The sequence below is a fragment of the Apostichopus japonicus genome, chromosome 15, assembly GCF_037975245.1.
Source record: "Apostichopus japonicus isolate 1M-3 chromosome 15, ASM3797524v1, whole genome shotgun sequence".
Taxonomy (NCBI): Eukaryota; Metazoa; Echinodermata; class Holothuroidea; order Aspidochirotida; family Stichopodidae; genus Apostichopus; species Apostichopus japonicus.
This window is the reverse complement of record NC_092575.1, coordinates 10,765,687-10,785,952: the sequence shown is the minus strand read 5'-3', so window position 1 is coordinate 10,785,952 and position 20,266 is coordinate 10,765,687. Positions and strand designations below refer to the sequence as shown.

The 20,266-nt window shown below is 37.3% G+C and overlaps 1 protein-coding gene across 1 annotated transcript in view; it reads right to left on the bottom strand.

Annotated features, from left to right (window-relative positions):
• Window positions 1-15,680, bottom strand: part of LOC139981193 (uncharacterized) — an 81,391-nt gene extending 65,711 nt beyond the window's left edge. Inside the window, exons 1-6 of the mRNA XM_071993399.1 lie at window positions 15,233-15,680; window positions 7,181-7,306; window positions 3,326-3,584; window positions 2,672-2,754; window positions 997-1,110; window positions 512-625 (exon numbers count right to left, since the gene is read on the bottom strand). Of these exons, the coding sequence (XP_071849500.1) occupies window positions 512-625; window positions 997-1,110; window positions 2,672-2,754; window positions 3,326-3,584; window positions 7,181-7,280 (670 nt within the window). The 5' untranslated portion in view covers window positions 7,281-7,306; window positions 15,233-15,680. The remainder of the gene's footprint in view (window positions 1-511; window positions 626-996; window positions 1,111-2,671; window positions 2,755-3,325; window positions 3,585-7,180; window positions 7,307-15,232) is intronic.
• Window positions 15,681-20,266: the final 4,586 nt, after the last annotated feature.

Here is a 20,266-nt window from a genome sequence, read left to right as displayed (position 1 = left end):
CCGGAACCTCCCAATTGCTAAGCCTCATTGCTTCAAATGCCACCGCCTTTATCCACTCGGCCACAGCACCGGTCCTTACGGATCCAGCCAATTGGAAAATTATGATTCTATACCACCAGCCCCCCCCCCCTCCTCCCTCGAACCCGTCCCAATCACACGACCCTAGCAACAATGTCCCTGTATCTAATACAACCAATAAGCTGACTTTACGGTTTACGTCCAGTTAAGGGAACCGTGTGTAACAAGTTAATGCTATATATATATATATATATATATATATATATATATATATATATATATATATATATATATATATATATATATATATATATATATATATATATATATATATATATATATATATATATATATATATATATATATATATATATATATATATATATATATATATATATATATATATATATATTTATATATATATTATCACGCTGAGTTATATCAAGTGTTAATTGCTATGAAGATTAATTGAAATTTAAGTTTATAAACTCACGGTTTTGACAACGTTCTCCGGTAAATCCATTCTGACACTGGCATATGAAAATTATTCCAAGATCTACGCACATACCATTATTTCCACAGGGGTTATTCGTACACATACCAGGAGCTAAACATAGCAGAATATTAGAAACAGAATAAATATTAACGAATGGTATTAATTGAGCTGAAAAATTAATTAAATACAAGGATTATTTCTTTTAATTAAGCACGCTGTCAGAAATAAATCATTAATATGAACTGAAATATTTTTCAGTTGATAGTATTTGAGTAGCTTTTGGTCACGTTGTGCCATGCGCCTGATGTAGAAATTCACACGTATCATTTTAAACTGTGTATGATGTAACGGGTACCACTGAGACATATCAAGTACCATTGAACGATATCAAGTATCACTGAATGATAGCAAGTTTCACTGAAATTAACTTAAATTTAAATTACCACCTTTGCGCCAATTAACGGTATGTAAGCCTAACTCACGGTTTTGACAACGTTCTCCGGTAAATCCATTTTGACACTGACATGTGAAAGTTACTCCAAGATTTACGCACAAACCGTTATTTCCACAGGGGTTATTTGTGCACATATTAGAGCCTGAAAATTAAGAACATAAAGTATTCATGTTTAATATATAATTTCAAAAACACTTCAGTTATATGAAATGACATATTTTTAATTTTTAGTCTTTGATTTTTTTTTTTTTTTAATCAGTTATCTCTCAAATCACGATTTGCCATGCACCGGGTGAAGCAACATTGTAAGGTATCCCTTACTTATCACAGGTTTCACTGAATAATATCAAGTATCGTGAAATGATATCAAGGTATCACTGAAATTAACTTAATTTTAACATTTACGCAAATGATTAAAGCTTAACTCGCGGTTTTGACAACGTGCTCCGGTAAATCCATCCTGACACTGAAAGATAGTCCAGGATTTACGCATTTACCATTATTTCTACAGGGGTTGTTTATGCACATATAAGGAGCTGATAACGAAAAAAACCTGAAGCAATCATGTTTTACTTTAAGTACGATGTCAGAAATGCGTCGTAAATATGAAATGACATATTTTTTTAATTTTAATTAATTAAGTATTTTCAAAATCATGTTCTACAATGCACTTGATGTAGTGATCTGCATATGACATTGTAACATGTGTATTATACTTGCTATTACTGAATTATATGAAATATCACTGAATCAAACATCACTGAATGACATACCGTATTAATGAATTATATCAAGTATCACTGAATTGTATCAAGTATCACTGAATTGTATCAAGTATCACTGAGTTATATCAAGTATCAATGAATTATAAATCGCTGAATTATATCAAGTATTACTGAATTATGTCAAATATCACTGAATGATATGAAGTATCGCTGAATGATATCAAATATTGCTGAATGGTATCAAGTGACACTGAATTGTCTCAAGTATTGTCTCAAGTATCACTGATTTATATCACGTGTCACTGAATGATATCGAAGTATTACTGAAATAAAATTAATTTAAAATTTACACCGTTATATGCAAGCTTAACTCACATTTTCCACACATTTGTCCAGTTAATCCAATTGGACACTGACAAATGAAATCTGAGCCGAGATTAACGCACATACCATTATTCCCACAGGTGTTATTTATGCACGCATCAGGGAGCTAAGCAAAAAGGCTATTCAATCAAACACAAATTGTGTACAGTCTTAACCTAATCAGCTGATAAATTACATATATCGGAGGGAGTAGCATAATACCGTTGCACCAGCAAACCCGTGACTTAAGGTAAAACATTCTCGGTGAAACTGAAGTAAATAACTCATGAAATGTTGATCAATCCAAAACATTTTCATCTACCGAGGATGTTAATGTTATTGATTCAACATGTGAAGGGCAGTTGCTCACATGTGTGCTTGAACAGTTTGCCTTTTAATGTCACCTTAACATTAATAATAATCATAATAATAATGATAATAATAATAATAAACACTTATAAGGCGTCAAATATAAGCAAAAGTTGTCAAAGGCGCCGTACAGAGTACACATTAAGATCTTCTTTACCCCAACCCACTAGCCTCCTCACCGCCACCCTCCTACCTCAATAATATCAGTGGTCAGCTTACTATACAGATGCTGAAGATTAAATATACCTGGTATTTCTCCTGCAGGATAAATGGTTCCACCAGAAGATAACTGCACCCAGTAGGTTGAAAAGTCTTCAACAATAGTAACTCTGTATTAGAGGGGGAGGGGGGACATAATTGATAGGTATATATAAATTACGAAATGATGGCAAAGATGTTTTGTGCTCACGGCATTAGTACAATCGTAATATTAACGTGAGATAGTCTCTACGAAACAATAACAACAAAATCATTAAACAACATTATTTGTTACACTTTTCTTGAACTTTCGACATAAGATGTTCCGTGTCCTTGACGAATCTCTAAATATCAGGAAACTGTTTCACCGTTGAAGAAACGAATCATACCATGGCAACAGCTTGCATTTTCTGTTGTATTTGTTACTTTCTACAGATATACTGTGGAGATTTCTGAGAATATGTACGTTGGAAAGCATTGAAATACATGTTGCACCATTTTATGGTATATAAGAACACAGATTTCGAAAGCCTAGACGGATCCCTGAGACAAAATAATGACAGCAGACCCCCTATCGCCATTCATCATTTTTTCATTAAGTGTATTATATATAATCTATAGGTGGTCAAACCGTAGTCGCTGGTAATTGCTAAATGGCATTCCTATTCCGATCGGTTTAAATTGATTTGCTCCTAAACTTACAAAAACTGAATCCCTCCAGTGAGATCTGGTGGGGCTCTCCAAAGGAAGGAGGCTTCAGAACTGGTCCCCCTGAATTGATGAGTAACTGTATCATCGGGTTGAAAACACCGGACCAACTTGAATCTCTCAAGTTCTCCATCAAACAAAGACCAGGTACCAACGATGGTTGTGACGTCATTCAGAAACCCGCTACCTTCACGCCTTGCTTGTAACAAGATACCCCGTATGACGCGAGAAGGATCCACAGCAGAGATAAAAACTAAATGTGAAACAAAACACATTATAGAGCAATGCTGACATGATATATATATATATATATATATATATATAGGGGCTTCATGGAAGAAAAAGAAAAACAGAAACAGGAACTGAATATGTCAAACCAAAGGAATAATGACATTCAATCATGTAAACCAGAAAAACATAATAACAATACAATATCTATTGTATAAACTTAAGGAAAATAGATTGTAACACAATGAAAGTAGATAATTGAAAGAATGAAATAATTAAAAATAAGCAAAGGAACTATATAATGACATTTAACATATAAATTCGCAGGGACAATGTTAGTGAATACCCTACGAAAAAGAACGCCAAAAAGCAACTTCCAAAAATTGTAGAAATACTATAATAAAGAATCGATGACAACAAAGAACCAGTATATTATCATTACGACAAATCTACTGCCATGGTAACTTATTTTTGTAAAATCGGATCAACTCATTAACTAATTACATTCAGTAGCCGGGAACCAGGATTGCTCAGACGAGAGGGCCGAGAAACAAGAATCGGTATAGTCACCGGAACTAGTAAATAAGGGTGCAGATAGAAAACCATGTTTATAAGCTAAGGAATGACCCCTCCCGAAGCCTGCCAAATTGTTTATTGGTTTTGAGTCAAATTAACAGTTTAGAAAAATATTTAACAGTATAAATCAGACCGATATAAATCAAGTCCACTCATACATTAATTATTCTTTTTAAGGGGTTAAGACAGATTTTTTTTTTCAATTTGTATAGCTTGGTGATTTGGAAGAAAAGTAAATAATACACATCATCATTTCATCATAAACTTGACACATTTACAAATAATTTCTTTTTATATTAACGTTGTTTTCTTTCTTTTATTCTTTTTTTGGGGGGGGGTGGGGAGGGAGGGTAAAACAATGAACTACAGATAGTGACAATGGAAAAGTGTTTCAATTGGCAACGTATTCATGAAGGGGGGTCCGTTTATGGATATTTCTATTCACTTCATTCTTATTCATCAATAATAATGTAACGCACAGGCACAGAACCAGGATTTCTAGAGACTTATATATTTTCTGTTCAAGATGTAAGTGCGGGGCTGTCGGCGAAGACGAAGGAGTGAGGGAGGGAGGGCGGAGGTCTGGGGAATTCTGACAATTTGGAGAGGAAACAAAGTCTGTACTAAAGATAATAGTCAGACAGCTTAAAGGATGTGAAGACTCGCGCAAAAAGAAACGTCTAATGCCGGTAATCTGACCTAGTTTCGAATGAGGTGTAACAGAAGTGTTAGACACCACCGTCGATCCCAGAAATTACACACACAGCTTGCTACCGTCGGTAATTAGACACTAGTGTACAGTCAGTACATACAGCTGCGGTCAATACCCACAGCACAGTGTACAAACCATACAGCGATGGACATCTCAGGTCCAGCTAAAATATAACAAGGTATCACGTTTCATTACTGTCTGCATTTTGTAGCGACACGAACAAGCAACAGAAAGTTAACTTTTTCAGATGGCCGCACGCGGTTTGGGGCGAGTCTTCAATGCCTTTAAACCCAATGGCCGATTTATATATATATTTTCTCTTCTTTGGTGAATATTCAGGTATATTATTTACTTACTTCGCGGGAGTAATCAGTGTCAATGTTGAAGGAAGCTGCATTTGTCTAATGTGTACAGCTAGAGAACAAGGCTAATAGGGAAACAATATTGGCGTACTTGAAGGGTATTTCGTCCGAAACAACTGATACACAGCTGGCTACATGCTTGATAATAATTAACGAAATGACTGGTTACCCTTTTCTATCACATCTCTCACACATTCCTCATACAACGTCAAAGTATAACAAAAGAATAATGCCTTCATACCTTCTGCCAATGATCTTATCACACTTTTCTCCCGTTTCAATACCCGTATTCATAAAAAAAAACAAGGGCATACTGTACATATACCACCAACCCTCCCCCCCCCCCCCCCTCCATCCCACATCTTTGTATAATATAGACTACTAAAGCATTCATCTTGAAACAATATTTGGGTTGCAATATAATTAGTCTTTGGAATCTCAAAAGCAGAGTCCATTTCATGACATCTTTTAAAATATACCATATTCTCATGAAATCATTTTTTTTTTCTGTACTGTAAAATTAGCTAAGCCATCCCAAAGTATATCGAAATTTAATAAACAACTGCACACAGACTGAGAAAGGCCATTTTTTTAGCTATCCTTGGTTAGTTCAGATCCCACATTTCCACAGTTAGCTATATGGGAGTTTTGGTTCTTTGCGGCCGTGAATCACTGGATGAACTTGCTTCGAGTAACACCCATGGCTATAGTTTTCATAATTCTTTTGAAGAAAACAGCCACCTCCCCAATGTCATTTTCATGCTTGGTCAAATTTGATCAATTAGTGCAGTTTCCTTTTACACGTTATCGTACGAAAAGTCAAAAGACAAATAAAATACTATACATAGTTATATATATATATATACATATATGTACACAAGATGCGTGTGGCATACAGTGATGCATAAACCGGTTATAGTATGACACTTGCTCAACGTATATATGTTTGTTCTTCACTATAACTCTGAACTGATTATACGTGTGCCCACGTTGTATCATACATATCTGTAACAGTATTTATCATAAATTGTAACAGAATTATCACTTTTTAACCAAATCAATAGTCATCTTTTGTTATATTTCATAGTACATTAAACATCAAACAGAGGATGATGATGAATTCGCTTCGCACACAACAATAGAACATGCATTCTACTTTGGCAGGCGTACCATTATGTGCCGCACAAAGCTGTGACGTCATACAGTGAGAAAATCTATTACCCTTAAAATTACATAGAATTATAGAGATATAAATATGACTTAAGGGAAAAAATCGTAAAATGTGTTTAAAACTATACGTTAAAGTAGAAATTTAAAATATATGTCTAAGGCCAAGAACTGAAGCGTATAAGGGAGACATTTTTGTCATTGTCTTTGGATATAGCTATATAGGGGACATGTACACTGTACAATTCTTCACAGAAACAAGTACCGTATAGTCTATAAGATTTCTATAACATAAAAGACAACGAAACATTAATTCTTCGAGTTCGGAACCGGGAGAAGGGGAGGGGCAAGTGCCGCCCTCCCCCCAGGTTTGTCAAGAACCTCAAAAGTGCCAGTTTTTATAGATAAGAATTGCCCCCCCCCCCTCCTCCTTATGTTAAAAAAAAAGGTAAGTTTGTTCCACTTTTGTAATGTAAGTGCCATTTTGTTATTTAAAACTTAACCTTTTGTGGAGAAATTGAGAAACTTTCTTAATCGAACCTATTTAAACTGAACAGTAACTTTGTAAATAAAAGTTACCGAATGAATTCATACCACACTCCCATTCATGTTATCAATTCCGTGAACATTAATGTTATAATGACTGCATGTAGTTTGTATCTTGAGCGGTAGAATTTCGTATCGATTCCTACCGAACAAAAAAACAGAACCCTGTTGGACCGTAGCTGTACCAGACACAGGACTGCACTCTGAGTATATTCATATGAAGGAACATAATAACAAGACAAACTGACTTATATTTACCTGAGCTGGTTTGGCCTGGGATATAGTTAGATCCATGCGAGATCCGATACTGTGAGGTCGAGTGGTCCTGTCGAACGGTACCAACGTGGCCCGGTGTCATGGAAGAACAGGCATCGGGAGGGGCACCTGATGGAAGGGTGTTTACTCTTACAAAATATAGCATTAAGTAACAAAAGCAAGCAGCAGAAACCCTGGTGTCCATTTCTTCAACAAGTGGTTACCGTCTATATATAGTCCGATACAATGTCAATTATCTCCGACAGATTTTTCGATTTTTCGCGAAGTGATTATCCTTTCCGTGATTGTTCGTATCTCAATCAATGCACCATAGTCATTTTACCACTGCATTATTATTGTTATCAGTATTATTAATACATTATTACTCAGATTTGATATTGATCTCGCTGATGACCAAGTACTGTCCATAATAACCAAGAATAGGGTTGCTCTGTTCTAAACTTAACACTTTTATGGTAGTTGAGTTCACGTGAAATTGCCCAGTCACATAACGCGTGTCAAAATTGTATGGGAGTTTGTAATTGACTGCAGTGAGATCAGTGTGAACAGAATTTATCGATATTTCTGACGTTTATAGTAGGTTAATGCTGCGAGTAAGTAAAATGTTTTAATACTCATTTGTACTATGTATATAGAATTCACATAAATTTTTATTTGTGTAGAATGGCCAACAAATTTAATATTCTCCACTAAATCTGTCACCCGATCGTCACAGGAAGGCGCGGCCTCGGAAATAAAATGCTACCTTTTCAGTCGGATCCAATCGGTGGCGCTGAGTCTTGAAAGAGGCGTCTCGTTTGCCGTCTCGGACAAACCAGTAGCACGAACATCAACAAGAGCCCAAGGGCACTGTGGTTCCTTGCGTAGGGGCATAGGCGTACGAGGCGGGGGGCAGGGGGCAGACTGCCCCCCAAATTTCCAGAGGACAAGAAATTCGGGCAAAAGTCCTGAAAAATTCGGGCAGCCTAGGAGGAGAAAAATATATCTATATATATATATATATATATATATATATGCAGTAGCTTGCCCGAATCTTTTTCAAATTTTTGCCCGACAATTCATTGATTTTCTTTATTTAGCATCATGATGCCCGAATATTTCCGTGTAACACCACCGTAAGCGCAGCTCACCTGGGCTACCACGCTTTTTGCACGATCAATTTTTTTTTTCTAACTAGTCAACTGTATACCTGGACATCTCCGACATGAGTGTATATAAGAAACATTTTCTTGTTGATGGAATGGATGATGGGGGGGGGGGGAGGGGGGAGTGCCTACAAGCCTAGAAGTACAGGTTTATCATATTCTGATACTGTTTTGTGAGACAAATTGCAGTCTCACCCGACACAGCGACATTATCCCGCCTACGTGTCGTTGAACAATGTATGTTTTTCTGGAGGTAGCTGAGTACTGTGTTAAAATAATAAATACGGTAACTAAATATGAGCTTAAAAAATATACTGTCCTATTTTTCCCCTTCAGAGTGATGTAACCATTTTTTCTTCTTCTAATTTACAAAATTTTGGGGGAAGTGTAAATTTCTAAAACGTGAGATTATAAAATAAAGAATGTTTAGATGCAACTTGCAAGGCCTCAGATGTGCCGTTTCCGACAATCTGAGAAGCATTTTTTGCCAAAAATGTTCTTGTACGCTACGCGCCAACCGATGGTGGCGCTCCGCTTAGATAGTGTCACGGGAACTTTCGGGCACAAAAATGTCTGCCCCCCCCCGACTGAAATGGTCCCGTACGCCTATGCGTAGGTTATATGACAATACATAATATTATCAAGCAAGATTGGGCTCAAATAGTCCAAGTAATTGTGGTCCTACATGTACCCATTAAGTAACCAACACTATAGCCAACACTTTTGTGATCACAAACTGTGATCGGATTTTTGATCAAAAGGCACTTTTGAGATCTAAATATGGCATCGAAAATGTAAGAAATATAAGGTCACCTACAAGCGGGTCAACAGATATGATAACATTGGTGACCTCAGATGACATGACCGTTAAGTTTGAAAATTTTCCACCACCCCATTCACAACTTGTCCCAAAATATCAACCGTGTCCCACCTTGGCATTGGGATTTATTTGCATTAAATGTCAAAAAATTAACTTTGACCTTGTATACATAACTTCACACACAAAGGTCACCCGGAGGTCAACCAATTGTCATTTTTGATCGGTGAGGCCTAAATAGAGCATCAAATCTGTGAAAATTCAAAAAAAAATTCTTTGCCCATTTTCTCCCCCCAATTTTTTTAACATTATTTAACCTTTGGTGACCTCAGATCACATGACCATTAAGTTGGAAACTATTCCCCTATACCATTTGCAACTTGTCCTAAAATATCAAGCATGTCACACCTTGGCACTGGCACCTTGCACTAAATGTCTGAAAATTTAACTTTGACCTAATATAACTTCACACACAAAAGTCACCTGGGGTCAACCCATTGACATTTTTGATCGGTAGGACGTGAATATAGCATCAAAAATTCAAACATTTTTTTCTTTGCCCATTTTCTCCCCCAAAATACTAGTTTTTTAATATTAACTGACCTTTGATCACATGACCGTTAAGTTTGAAAATATTCCCCTATACCATTCGCAACTTGTCCCAAAATATCAACCGTGTCACACCTTGGCACTGGGAGTTATTGCACTAAATGTCTGAAGATTAACTTTGACCTCATATAACTTAACACACAAAGGTCACCCTGAAGTCAATATGTTGACATTTTTGATCGGTGAGACGTGAATATAACATCAAACTATAAAAATTCAAACATTTTTTCTTCGCCCATTTTCTCCCCCCCCCCCCAAAAAATACTACTTTTTTAACATTAGTTGACCTTTGGTGACCTCCGATCACATGACCATAAAGTTTGAAAATATTCCCCTATACCATTTGCAACTTGTCCAAAAATATAAACCGTGTCACACCTTGGAACTGGGAGTTATTGCATTAAATGTCTGAAAATTAACTTTGACCTCGTAAAACTTCGCACACAAAGGTCACACGGGGGTCAACCTATTGACATTTATGATCTGAAGGTACCTTTAACATCTGAAAATAGCATCGAAACTGTCAAAATCCCCAAAACACATAAAGGTCACCAGAAGTCAAATTGAGGTCAAGGATCACCCAGATGCGTGTCGACAATTGGCTTACATTGAAGCAACTCCCAACTCTAACGGACATTTCGTTCTCAAGTTATCGCAAAAATAATAGTTTTTTTATCATTAATTGACCTTTGGTGACCTCCGATCACATGACCGTTAAGTTGTCCCAAAATATCAACCGTGTCACACCTTGGCACTGGGAGTTATTGCATTAAATGTCTGAAAATTAACTTTTACCTCATATAACTTAACACACAAAGGTCACCTGGGGTCAACCTATTGACATTTTTGATCGGTGAGACGTGAATATAACATCAAACTATAAAAATTCAAACATTTTTGTCTTTGCCCATTTTCTCCCCCAAAATACTAGTTTTTTAACATTAATTGACCTTTGGTGACCTAGAATCACATGACCGTTAAGTTTGAAAATATTTCCCTATACCATTTACAACTTGTCCAAAAATATCAACCGTGTCACACCTTGGGACTGGGAGTTATTGCATTAAATGTCTGAAAATTAACTTTGACCTCGTATAACTTCGCACACGAAGGTCACATTGGTGTCAACCTATTGACATTTTTGATCTGAAGGTACCTTTGATATCCAAATCTAGCATCAAAACCAAACATTTTCTTTTTTGCTCGTTTCCTCCCAAAATAAGCACATTTTTTCTAATGTGACCTTTGACCTTTTGACCTTGGTTTCAGATGTAGTTTTATCTTCTGATTCCAAAAAACAAAACGACAAGTCTGTACAGCCATCCTAACTCCGACCGAAAAACTTTGACCCCATAAAACTTCGCACAAAAAGGTCACAAGGGGTCAACCTATTGACATTTATGATCAGAAGGTACCTTTGACATCTGAAAATAGCATCAAAACTGTAAAAATCCCCAAAACACGTAAAGGTCACCAGAGGTCAAATTGAGGTCAAGGGTCACCCAGATGCGGGTCGACATTTGAATTACATTGAAGCAACTCCCAACCCTAACGGACATTTCGTTTTCAAGTTATCGCAAAAATACTAGGTTTTTATTATTAATTGACCTTTATTGACCTTCGATCACATTACCGTTATATTTGGAAACGATCCCTTTCCCCGTTCACCACTACTCCCAAAATATCAACCATGTCGGACCCTGTCAATAGGAGTTATTGCTTATTTTAATATATTGATTTTTGGCATCTAACTGACCTTTGGTGACCTTTGCGGGCACCAAAACAATAGGGATCTTTCTCTTACTATGGGCTATCCACCCACCAAGTTTGATCATGATATATCATTTCCTTATTGAGATATCGTGTACACAAGCCAAGCGTCACATGCACTCACACGCACACACACGCACACACCCTGACACGCACACGCACATTATATATGTATAACGAATGTAATGGGTTTTTTACTGTTTGAATGGGTAAAGCTTTGTTCATTCATACTTAGTAAAGATTCCTAAATCCTATTGGTCCATTCAGGTCAGCTGACCGTGGTTAATCCTGTGAGTAACGCACGGTAAAATTACGGGGCATCACTTTAATAAATCTTTGGTTATATGTAACCAAAAATGTTTTGTTTTATGATTTTTCCCCCACACAAATGGTAGTGTATGAATGAACGGGGTTAATCAACGGTCTAGCGTGCGTTACTCATATGATTAATGCACTCCGGGTGTTAATGCTATCGCTGGATGCACTCGGGCTCCGCCCTCGTGCATCGCTTGCATTATCCCCCGATCGTGCATTAATCCTGTGAGTAACGCACGCTAGACCGTTGATTAACCCCTTATTAATATTACCGTCTCGTTGCAATCTGCCCGACGTTTCACTGAGTGATGTCACGCATTAAATTGTTATCAGACCCTATTTTACAGTTACCTATCAATGTGTTTCTGACAGGATGTTTAGAACTCATTTCACATTACCCCGTGTGATCGAACAATCTGATATAAATTTTACCAGATTATTTCACTTTCTGTCCAAGCCGATATAATTGTAAATAAACAAACTTTTATCATCAGAAAGTCAGTTTTCACATCTTGATTTATAATTGACATAATTTTGTTACTTAACTAACCAGGCTGTACATTTCGAAGCGGTTATAGATATATCATCTATAAAGGAGGTCGAGTCATCTTCAAGATATTTGCTAAAAAGCATCTCAATAACATACTAAACGTTTATGAATAACAGTTGAGAGAGGTTAGGTTGGCAGACGTTCTCTAATTCCCCCCCCCCCCCCATACACACCCATAACTCCAGCGCATCATATATCCATACGATAGTAATATACTATGGAATTGCGGAGTAAAGTTCAGCATGGGTTACACAAGGGGGCCGAACATTACATATGGGTGTTGCGAGGTTGATGCAATATTCATCAACCATCAATTTCTCTCCTATATTTGCAATCGTTATGAGCAGTCTCAAAGCAAAAGTTATTTTTTAGGGGATTGGGATGGAGTGAGTGGGGCAGGGGGGTTGGTTTGTCGGTATAAGGGAGAAGCAATATGGGCAACAGCTATCACTATTAACTAAAAGGGTTGCTTTAACTACGGACAATTTTAACCGGGTCGATATCTTAAGCAACGGACAATTCTGTTCCATGACGTCACTGAGTATATTCGTCTTGACTGTCCGTTGGGAAGATTCAGGATACTGTAAGATGATATAAAAGGATCGTCTTTTATGCTAAATCTCTGGATAGGTAATTGAAGGCTAACATTGATGATGACGTCACTTCCTCATTGCATATCTAAAGGTTGAGGTTAATCAACTCTTATATCAATTTTAATCATTCAGCCAAAACATCATGTTCCTATTAATAACATATAAACAACAGAGAGCATCGTTGGATGACATTGAGCACCATCTGTTCTTGACACATTTGTATATATGCATTGTTAACATGTCATGTGAGGGCTATAAAATGTCTTATTTTTCCAATTGAGTTTAGTGTTACATCTGATGGAACTGATCTAATAGTCGGTGGGTTAGACTACAAAGTCCAGTCACTTTAACTGATGAACGTCAACTGCTTAAGAGTTGAGGTTGAAAAGAAGAAATAGAAAAGGAAACAAAATTGAATTCGATAAGGAAGATGGTCTAATAACAAGGAAGAGAATGAACCAAAATGTGACGCATGAATTATTCAGACAACCATTAGCGTGTGGATTGTGAACCACGAAGGTTCAACATTACATAAAAACCTAACATCCATCACAAAAGCTCAAGCGTTCGAAGCATTTCCGTTTTATAGGAATGACCTTGCAGCACACTTTTCTGCACGAGTTTGACCAATTCTATATATAGCTCACTATAATCACGTGCCGGTAATTCACCTTCTACATGACCGACGGAGAAGGGGAGCTGAGGTGTGGATTTATCCGTCACTTTTGTTTTGCTTTCTCTAAACATGTTTAATAATTATCCAGGCTGCTGTAATCATTGAAAATTCGGGTCAACGTAACAAGTATGACTGCATCATTGGTAAACCGACGTAAAAGCAATGTCCGGTTTCATTTCTACGAGGAAATTGACAGCTAGCTAACCGTCAAATTATCATTTTGTGTTTTGTCGTAGGCCTACCAAAGTCCGTGAAAATGTTGGAATTTTCCTTAAAACTTTCTATAAATGGTCGAAAGTTTGAGGAAAACACCGAAGTCTTGCAACAGTTTATTTTGACCTTTCGTTGTACCCTCATACACCCTCCTACTTTATTGAGTACCACCTAATTATATTACTATCCCGAGGTTTCAAGAAAAGTTGCTATTTTGAGATTTAAATAGTCTGTTGAACTTTTAAAACGTTAACATTTCATGGAATAAATCGAAATATTTGGGAGATATCAGTATTAAAATTTGTGTCATGAGTGTGTCATTTTGTCAGGTCATGAAGACAAAGTGTTGCCGAAGGTGCAAACACGGCTATTCCTTTAGCTATTCTTCTTCTTTTTTTACTTTGCATTTTCATTCTTTTTTCCATGTTCAAGCTGATTTTACGCACTTGACACTGAAACAATGAAAGCACTTATTAGGTACATGCTCAGAAATTCAACATGTTTGATCCACCAATATTTTGGAAAGCTCAACTTTATAACGGAAAATATGTAGGGCTAAAAATAATAAGTCTATAAAAATCAATGCAAATGAGAATCGGTCTGTAACATGTTGATTTGTTCAAGCTATCACCTTTGTCTGTCAAAGAACTTTTAAGTTGCTATTTCCATACAGGGTGGAATAAAAATTTTCTTTTCTTTTTTCTTTTTTTTTTTGGGGGGGGGGAGGGGTGGTATGTCGTTCATCTCTATCACATAGACACCTGATGATGGTTGGGTGTGCTTCTGATACCTTAACTAAGACTCTTCTCAGACGCGTAAGTAAAGATATTATTAGAGAATTATATTGTATACAAGCATTAACAGATGCCTGTAGCAGCGGCGAATTAGATATAGGAGGCTGAAATTTGATGGAAACAGCCAGATGCGAAGGAAGGAGCTTGTGCAGGAGAGGGCATTCGCGCCCTCTCTCCTTGTGCACGCCATTGGCGTTTAGTGCTGTTGCCAGATAATGGTACCCGCTTGGAACCACATCGTGACCGGGTTTGCGTTACTTTTACCAAACAAACGTAATACAAAAACATAAATGGATCTATCCACTAACAAGTAACGAATTGTCAACGTATTTAATTTATAGTCTTTTATTTTTCTCATTCCAATTAAAGGTGTTTTCTTATATAATCCTCCCTGGTCCTACCGAAGGGATACCATTACACGGTGCCTTTTCAGGGACCTTAAGTTTCCTCGAAGAGATCGAGTTTGATTTCCCAGATTGCGAAAAAAAATGCTAGCAAAGTTGATTTTACAGCAAATGATAATAATGGATTCAAACAAATTCACATACGTACCTCAAGTAAGAGAGTATTAATGTCCATGTGCTCAATGTCTTTCGTCGTTGTATAGTCATCCATTGAATGCTTGATACGTGTTACCGGAGGCAGGTTAAAACGCAAAACGTTCACTGTGAATTCTGGACTGCTCACATAGCGTAAACATCTTGTCGTATAGATTTTAATAATATGAAAGCAAACGCACCACTTAAATGGCATTAATCTATCTCTATTGTTATAAACTTGTTTCGAAAAAAGGAAGATGTGGTTCTTCAATGAGTATCGATAAAGTCCATTAGTGTGTTACGTGTTGGACATAACGGGGACTACTTGGTATTACAGTAATGGCGGTTTTCTTCATCTCTTCATTGTTCATCAGAATTTAGTCCATTGACTGGTAAAACAAATAGAACAAAGAACAAGGAATCGGGTAACATTCTTCCGAGATCAAACTAGTTTTATCCTGAGACGTGTACAACGAATAGATAGACCGAAGAGTTGAAGACATCCCCGAAGATCAAGTGTAGTATATGTTCCCTTTAGAGGGGAATGGTCATACACACCTCACGATGGTCACACAGTCACAGTCTCGATGCAAGGGGACTATGGTTGAGAGCGGAGCAGATGTTCGGTAGTTCGGTTTTCGTGCCCAGGTGCTTTTCTGGGTGAGTTTTCTTTAAAAAAAAATATATCCCCGGTATTCAATCATGGGAGAATGATCGACAGATAGATTTTGCTGTAGTCTTGATGTTATAACAGAAAAAAAAAACACTTTGAGTCCAATACTTTTTTTCTGTAGCTTTTCCAGTATTTTTCAAGATATGCATCGTTAAATATACTAAATTTCTGGAATATTCGTTTACTAGGCTAACTTGAGGGTGACGTCGGCTCCTCATTGCAGTTCTTATAGTTAATGTTAATCCGTTGTTTCTTAAGGTCAACCAGAAAATATGTTCGCTAAATTTCATATACGCAACAGAGCACCCTTGGATGACATTCAACAGCATGTGTCCTTAACAAATTGGTAATAAATTATAACCATGTCATTTGAGACCATATCATCTTAATTTCTCCCTTTGATTTTTGTATTGCAACTGAGGAACTAGTCTGATGGGATGTGTACTAAACTAAAAGGTCCAGTCACTTTAACTAGTGAACCTCAACTGTTTAAATGGTCATTCCAAGAAAACAAACAAAAAATAAGTAAATGTGCTATACAACCCTAGCTAGACCGAGAGCAGTGGTTTTTAACGGTCCACGTCATATCAAAGTTAATTTGGTTCCTTAAGTTATCAAAACACAATATGGGGTATATTTTTTTTTTGTGAATCTCAAACAAAGTTCATAAAATCACTACTACTACTATCCGGTATGAGAATTGCTACAACACTGTTGCTTATAATGGGACCATGCATATTGACACTGGTATACTTTGGTCTTCTTGCAAAAGTGATATAGATTGAATTCTATGTATATTAAAATGGTATCCCATGGTCTTGCTGGCTTGTATGTCTCTGGCATTGCAACGAATATAATGCTTGTTTTGGTGTAGGTTGGGTAAATCTTTGCCAACACATTTATACCCAACAATGAGTTTAATTGCTTGGCTTACCACAAATAACCCATTACGATAAAATTCATTCCACCTTCAGAGTGACAAGAAAAAGGGGCTTTTAGGGAATTCGATGGCGCTAGTTTGAAACAGGGTGTTTTTTTAATATAAAATAATTATATGGCTCTTAAAGGCATCCGTAGATTCACTTTTAGGAGAATAGCGCCTCATCAGGCCACGTTTTCAGTGGACGGTGGCTGCAAGCATGCCGGTCGCAGAGATGTCACCACCTCTGGCCAAAGGCAAGGATTCACGCACGCCACCTAGTACGCTTCTGGTCGATTTGACCGACCCTCTGCGCATCCTCCCGGGTTCTTTTGCGACAACAAGGGAGACATGGTACGGGATCCTAGGCCACAAAAAGTACCATACCTACAGCCAAAGGTATTATTGCCAGAGGCCTGTCTTGAACCCTAGCCACGATTTACACGACCGACGAGGAATGAGTCTTTCGTCACCCTCTTAACAGCATCGGCCACCACATCAGCTAGTAAATTATGTGGTTGAATTAATATATCAAGACTTCAGCGTCGACTACTGAAAGAGAAAAAGAAATTTATAACGTGTATAATTAACCATTGATGGATTCGAACTCAGTTTCATCGGGTTACCAGTCCACTGCTCTACCATCTGAGCAATTTGACAAGTTAACTTTAAAACAGGTTAAATTGGTATTATTGGTTGGATACAATCTATTGGTAACAGTGAATGACACTGCCTTCAACGAAATCTATATTAATCCTGTTTTACTCTCATTAGAACAACGGATCTGAATATCTTTATTAACAAGAAGCCTACCCTTCAATGTCTTTGTTTACGTTGCAGCAAGCAGTAAGAATGTCGTTGCCTTTCAAGACGTAAATGTACAATAGGCTAATGCCCCGATACGATCGATGACTTCGAAGCAAGCAGTAAAAGTAAAACGGATTCCGTGAAATCTTCTTATTCACAAAAGGTCGCTTACGATTATGCTCGCAAGAGAGTTCTTGCTGTAAGTTGTCTCCCTTTACAACTAAATTCTATGCAGACGATTATGAACTGGGATGGGGCCTATCATTTCAACAAACAATTTCAAGACCTTTTTGAATGAGGAAGGGACAATACTTATTAAGTCAAACACGTTAACTACATGTGATCTTATTTAGGAATCTGAATGGCTAGAAATAGCACAGTAATTCGAAACTCGAAACATAATTCATAGGGTTTTGAGTTTATGCAAGTAGATTTGGGAAACACGGGGATCGGGAATTCGTCAACTACCAGACTTTGTTTAGCCCGCAGTGACTTGTTGTGTTTATTGATCCTCTGAAACTGCGGTATTTGCGTGTATATTTTGTCAACACTCTGACATGGTCGACTCTATCAGTAACTAAAATCTCTATAAAGCATAAGTTATAGGAGACAATAGCTAGTCCCTTTCAAGGTCGTAGCTACTTTCCTTTCACCGCCGCCCCTCCTTCTCATTTCATTTGCCGATACGTTACTGAACCATGACAGTTGTATATTAGATCTCTATAAGAAAAATATAAACGAACGGAATAAAACTTCAATTTCCTACTCCTATTGATTTGAAAAGAGGTGTTTGCGTCACCTCTCATAGAGTGTGGGTTTGAAAAAATTGAACATGGAACAAATAAATGATTTGTCTTTCATCCAGAACTCACCTAAATTTATTATTTGTCTTTCATCCAGAACTCTGTTTTACTCTGTTTAACAAAAGATGTTGTGTCATTGTCATATATATATATATATATATATATATATATATATATATATATATATATATATATATATATATATATATATATATATATATATATAAATATATATATATATATATATATATATATATATAAATATATATATATATATATATATATATATACGTCCAGAACAGCGGTGTTACGTTGCTACTAAAAAAATCCTGCAGACTTGGCCTCTAGATCCATTGCAGCACATGAGCTTCACGATAGTATGTGGTTTACAGGCCCGGGGTTTCTGTCCCGCCAAGAACTGCTTGAGGTGAACAACTATGACCTTGTGCAACCTGTAGCGGATTCTGAAATTCGACTTGCCGTCACTACCATGCTCACAAAAACATCAAATGTTGTTTTAGGTGCTCATCGCTTTGAACGTTTTTCAAATTGGAGAGGCTTGGCTATTCGGTCCCCTGATTATAAACACGGCCAATGAAATTTGTGTTTATCGGTCTTCGAATTGTAGGTACTGTATCGTTCTTTAGAGTTATTTGAACTTAAAATGGGTCAATCAGCCGTTTCTATCACAGATTCAAACAAATCTGAATTCAAATTGAATCTGAATGCAGCTCAATAAATTCCAGTTGATTAAAATCGACCGGTTCACAAAAGAACATAATGCGAAAGGGATGAAAGGTTTTCGCTCTGTGAACAGAATACTGTCAGAAAACGAAGACAACATAAATAGCCTATGCTACTTTCTTTAGTCTCTGCGTTTTTTGTCCATGTGAATCACTCTACTCCTACGAAATTTGCTGGAAATTATCCCAAACGCAACCATAGATAATAGGTTATATTATTTCTACTAATTATTTTTTTGGCGGGTGTAGGGGGGGCGGGGTGGGAGGGGGAGATGAAAACATTTGATAACCCTTTTTGTGGAGAATCTCTCCCATGTTAATAATGCTTGACTATTCGGTCCACTGATTATATACACGGCCAATGAAATGTGTGTTTATCGGTCTTCGAATTGTAGGTACCAGGCGCGTATCCAGGGGGGTGTTGGGGGAGCGCGCCCCCCGGGTAAGAAAAAGAGGAGAGAAAAAAAAAAGAGAAGAAAAAGGAAAAAAGAGGGGAAAAAAGAGGAGACCGCCCCCCCCCCCCCTTCAGCATATTTTTTTTATGATATCGCCAGTAATTTCAAAATAGAAAGTGCTTAGATGCAACTTACAAGGCCTGGGAAGTGTCGTTTCCAGCGATCTGGGAGGCATTTTCGGCCAAAATTTACTTGTACGCTTCGCGCCAACAAATGGTCCTGGGTAGTGCCATTTCCAGTGATCTGGGAGGCATGTTCGGCCAAAATTTTCTTGAACGCTTCGCGCCAACTTATGGTGGCGCTACGCTTAGATTATTTGCCTACAGGCTTCGCCCCTCCCTTGGCAAATTCCTCGCTACGCGCCTGTTCGAATTTGTAAAGCAACCGCAGCAGATATCACATCATATCAGTGAGCATGAAAATGGCGTTCCAGGATGAACAGCCTCAAAATTGTCCGACTTGCCCGAAAAAAATAACCAAATTTTTTTGCGCGCTCCGCGCGCGTTCAACATGTTATGGTCAATATCATATAAACAAGCATCGGTTATTTACCCTACATCGCATGCCATCGTGTACCGTACGGTCCGTGAAAGTTGCGCAGTGTACCGCGGGATGCTAATGTAAACAACGAAATGTCTTATGTAGAT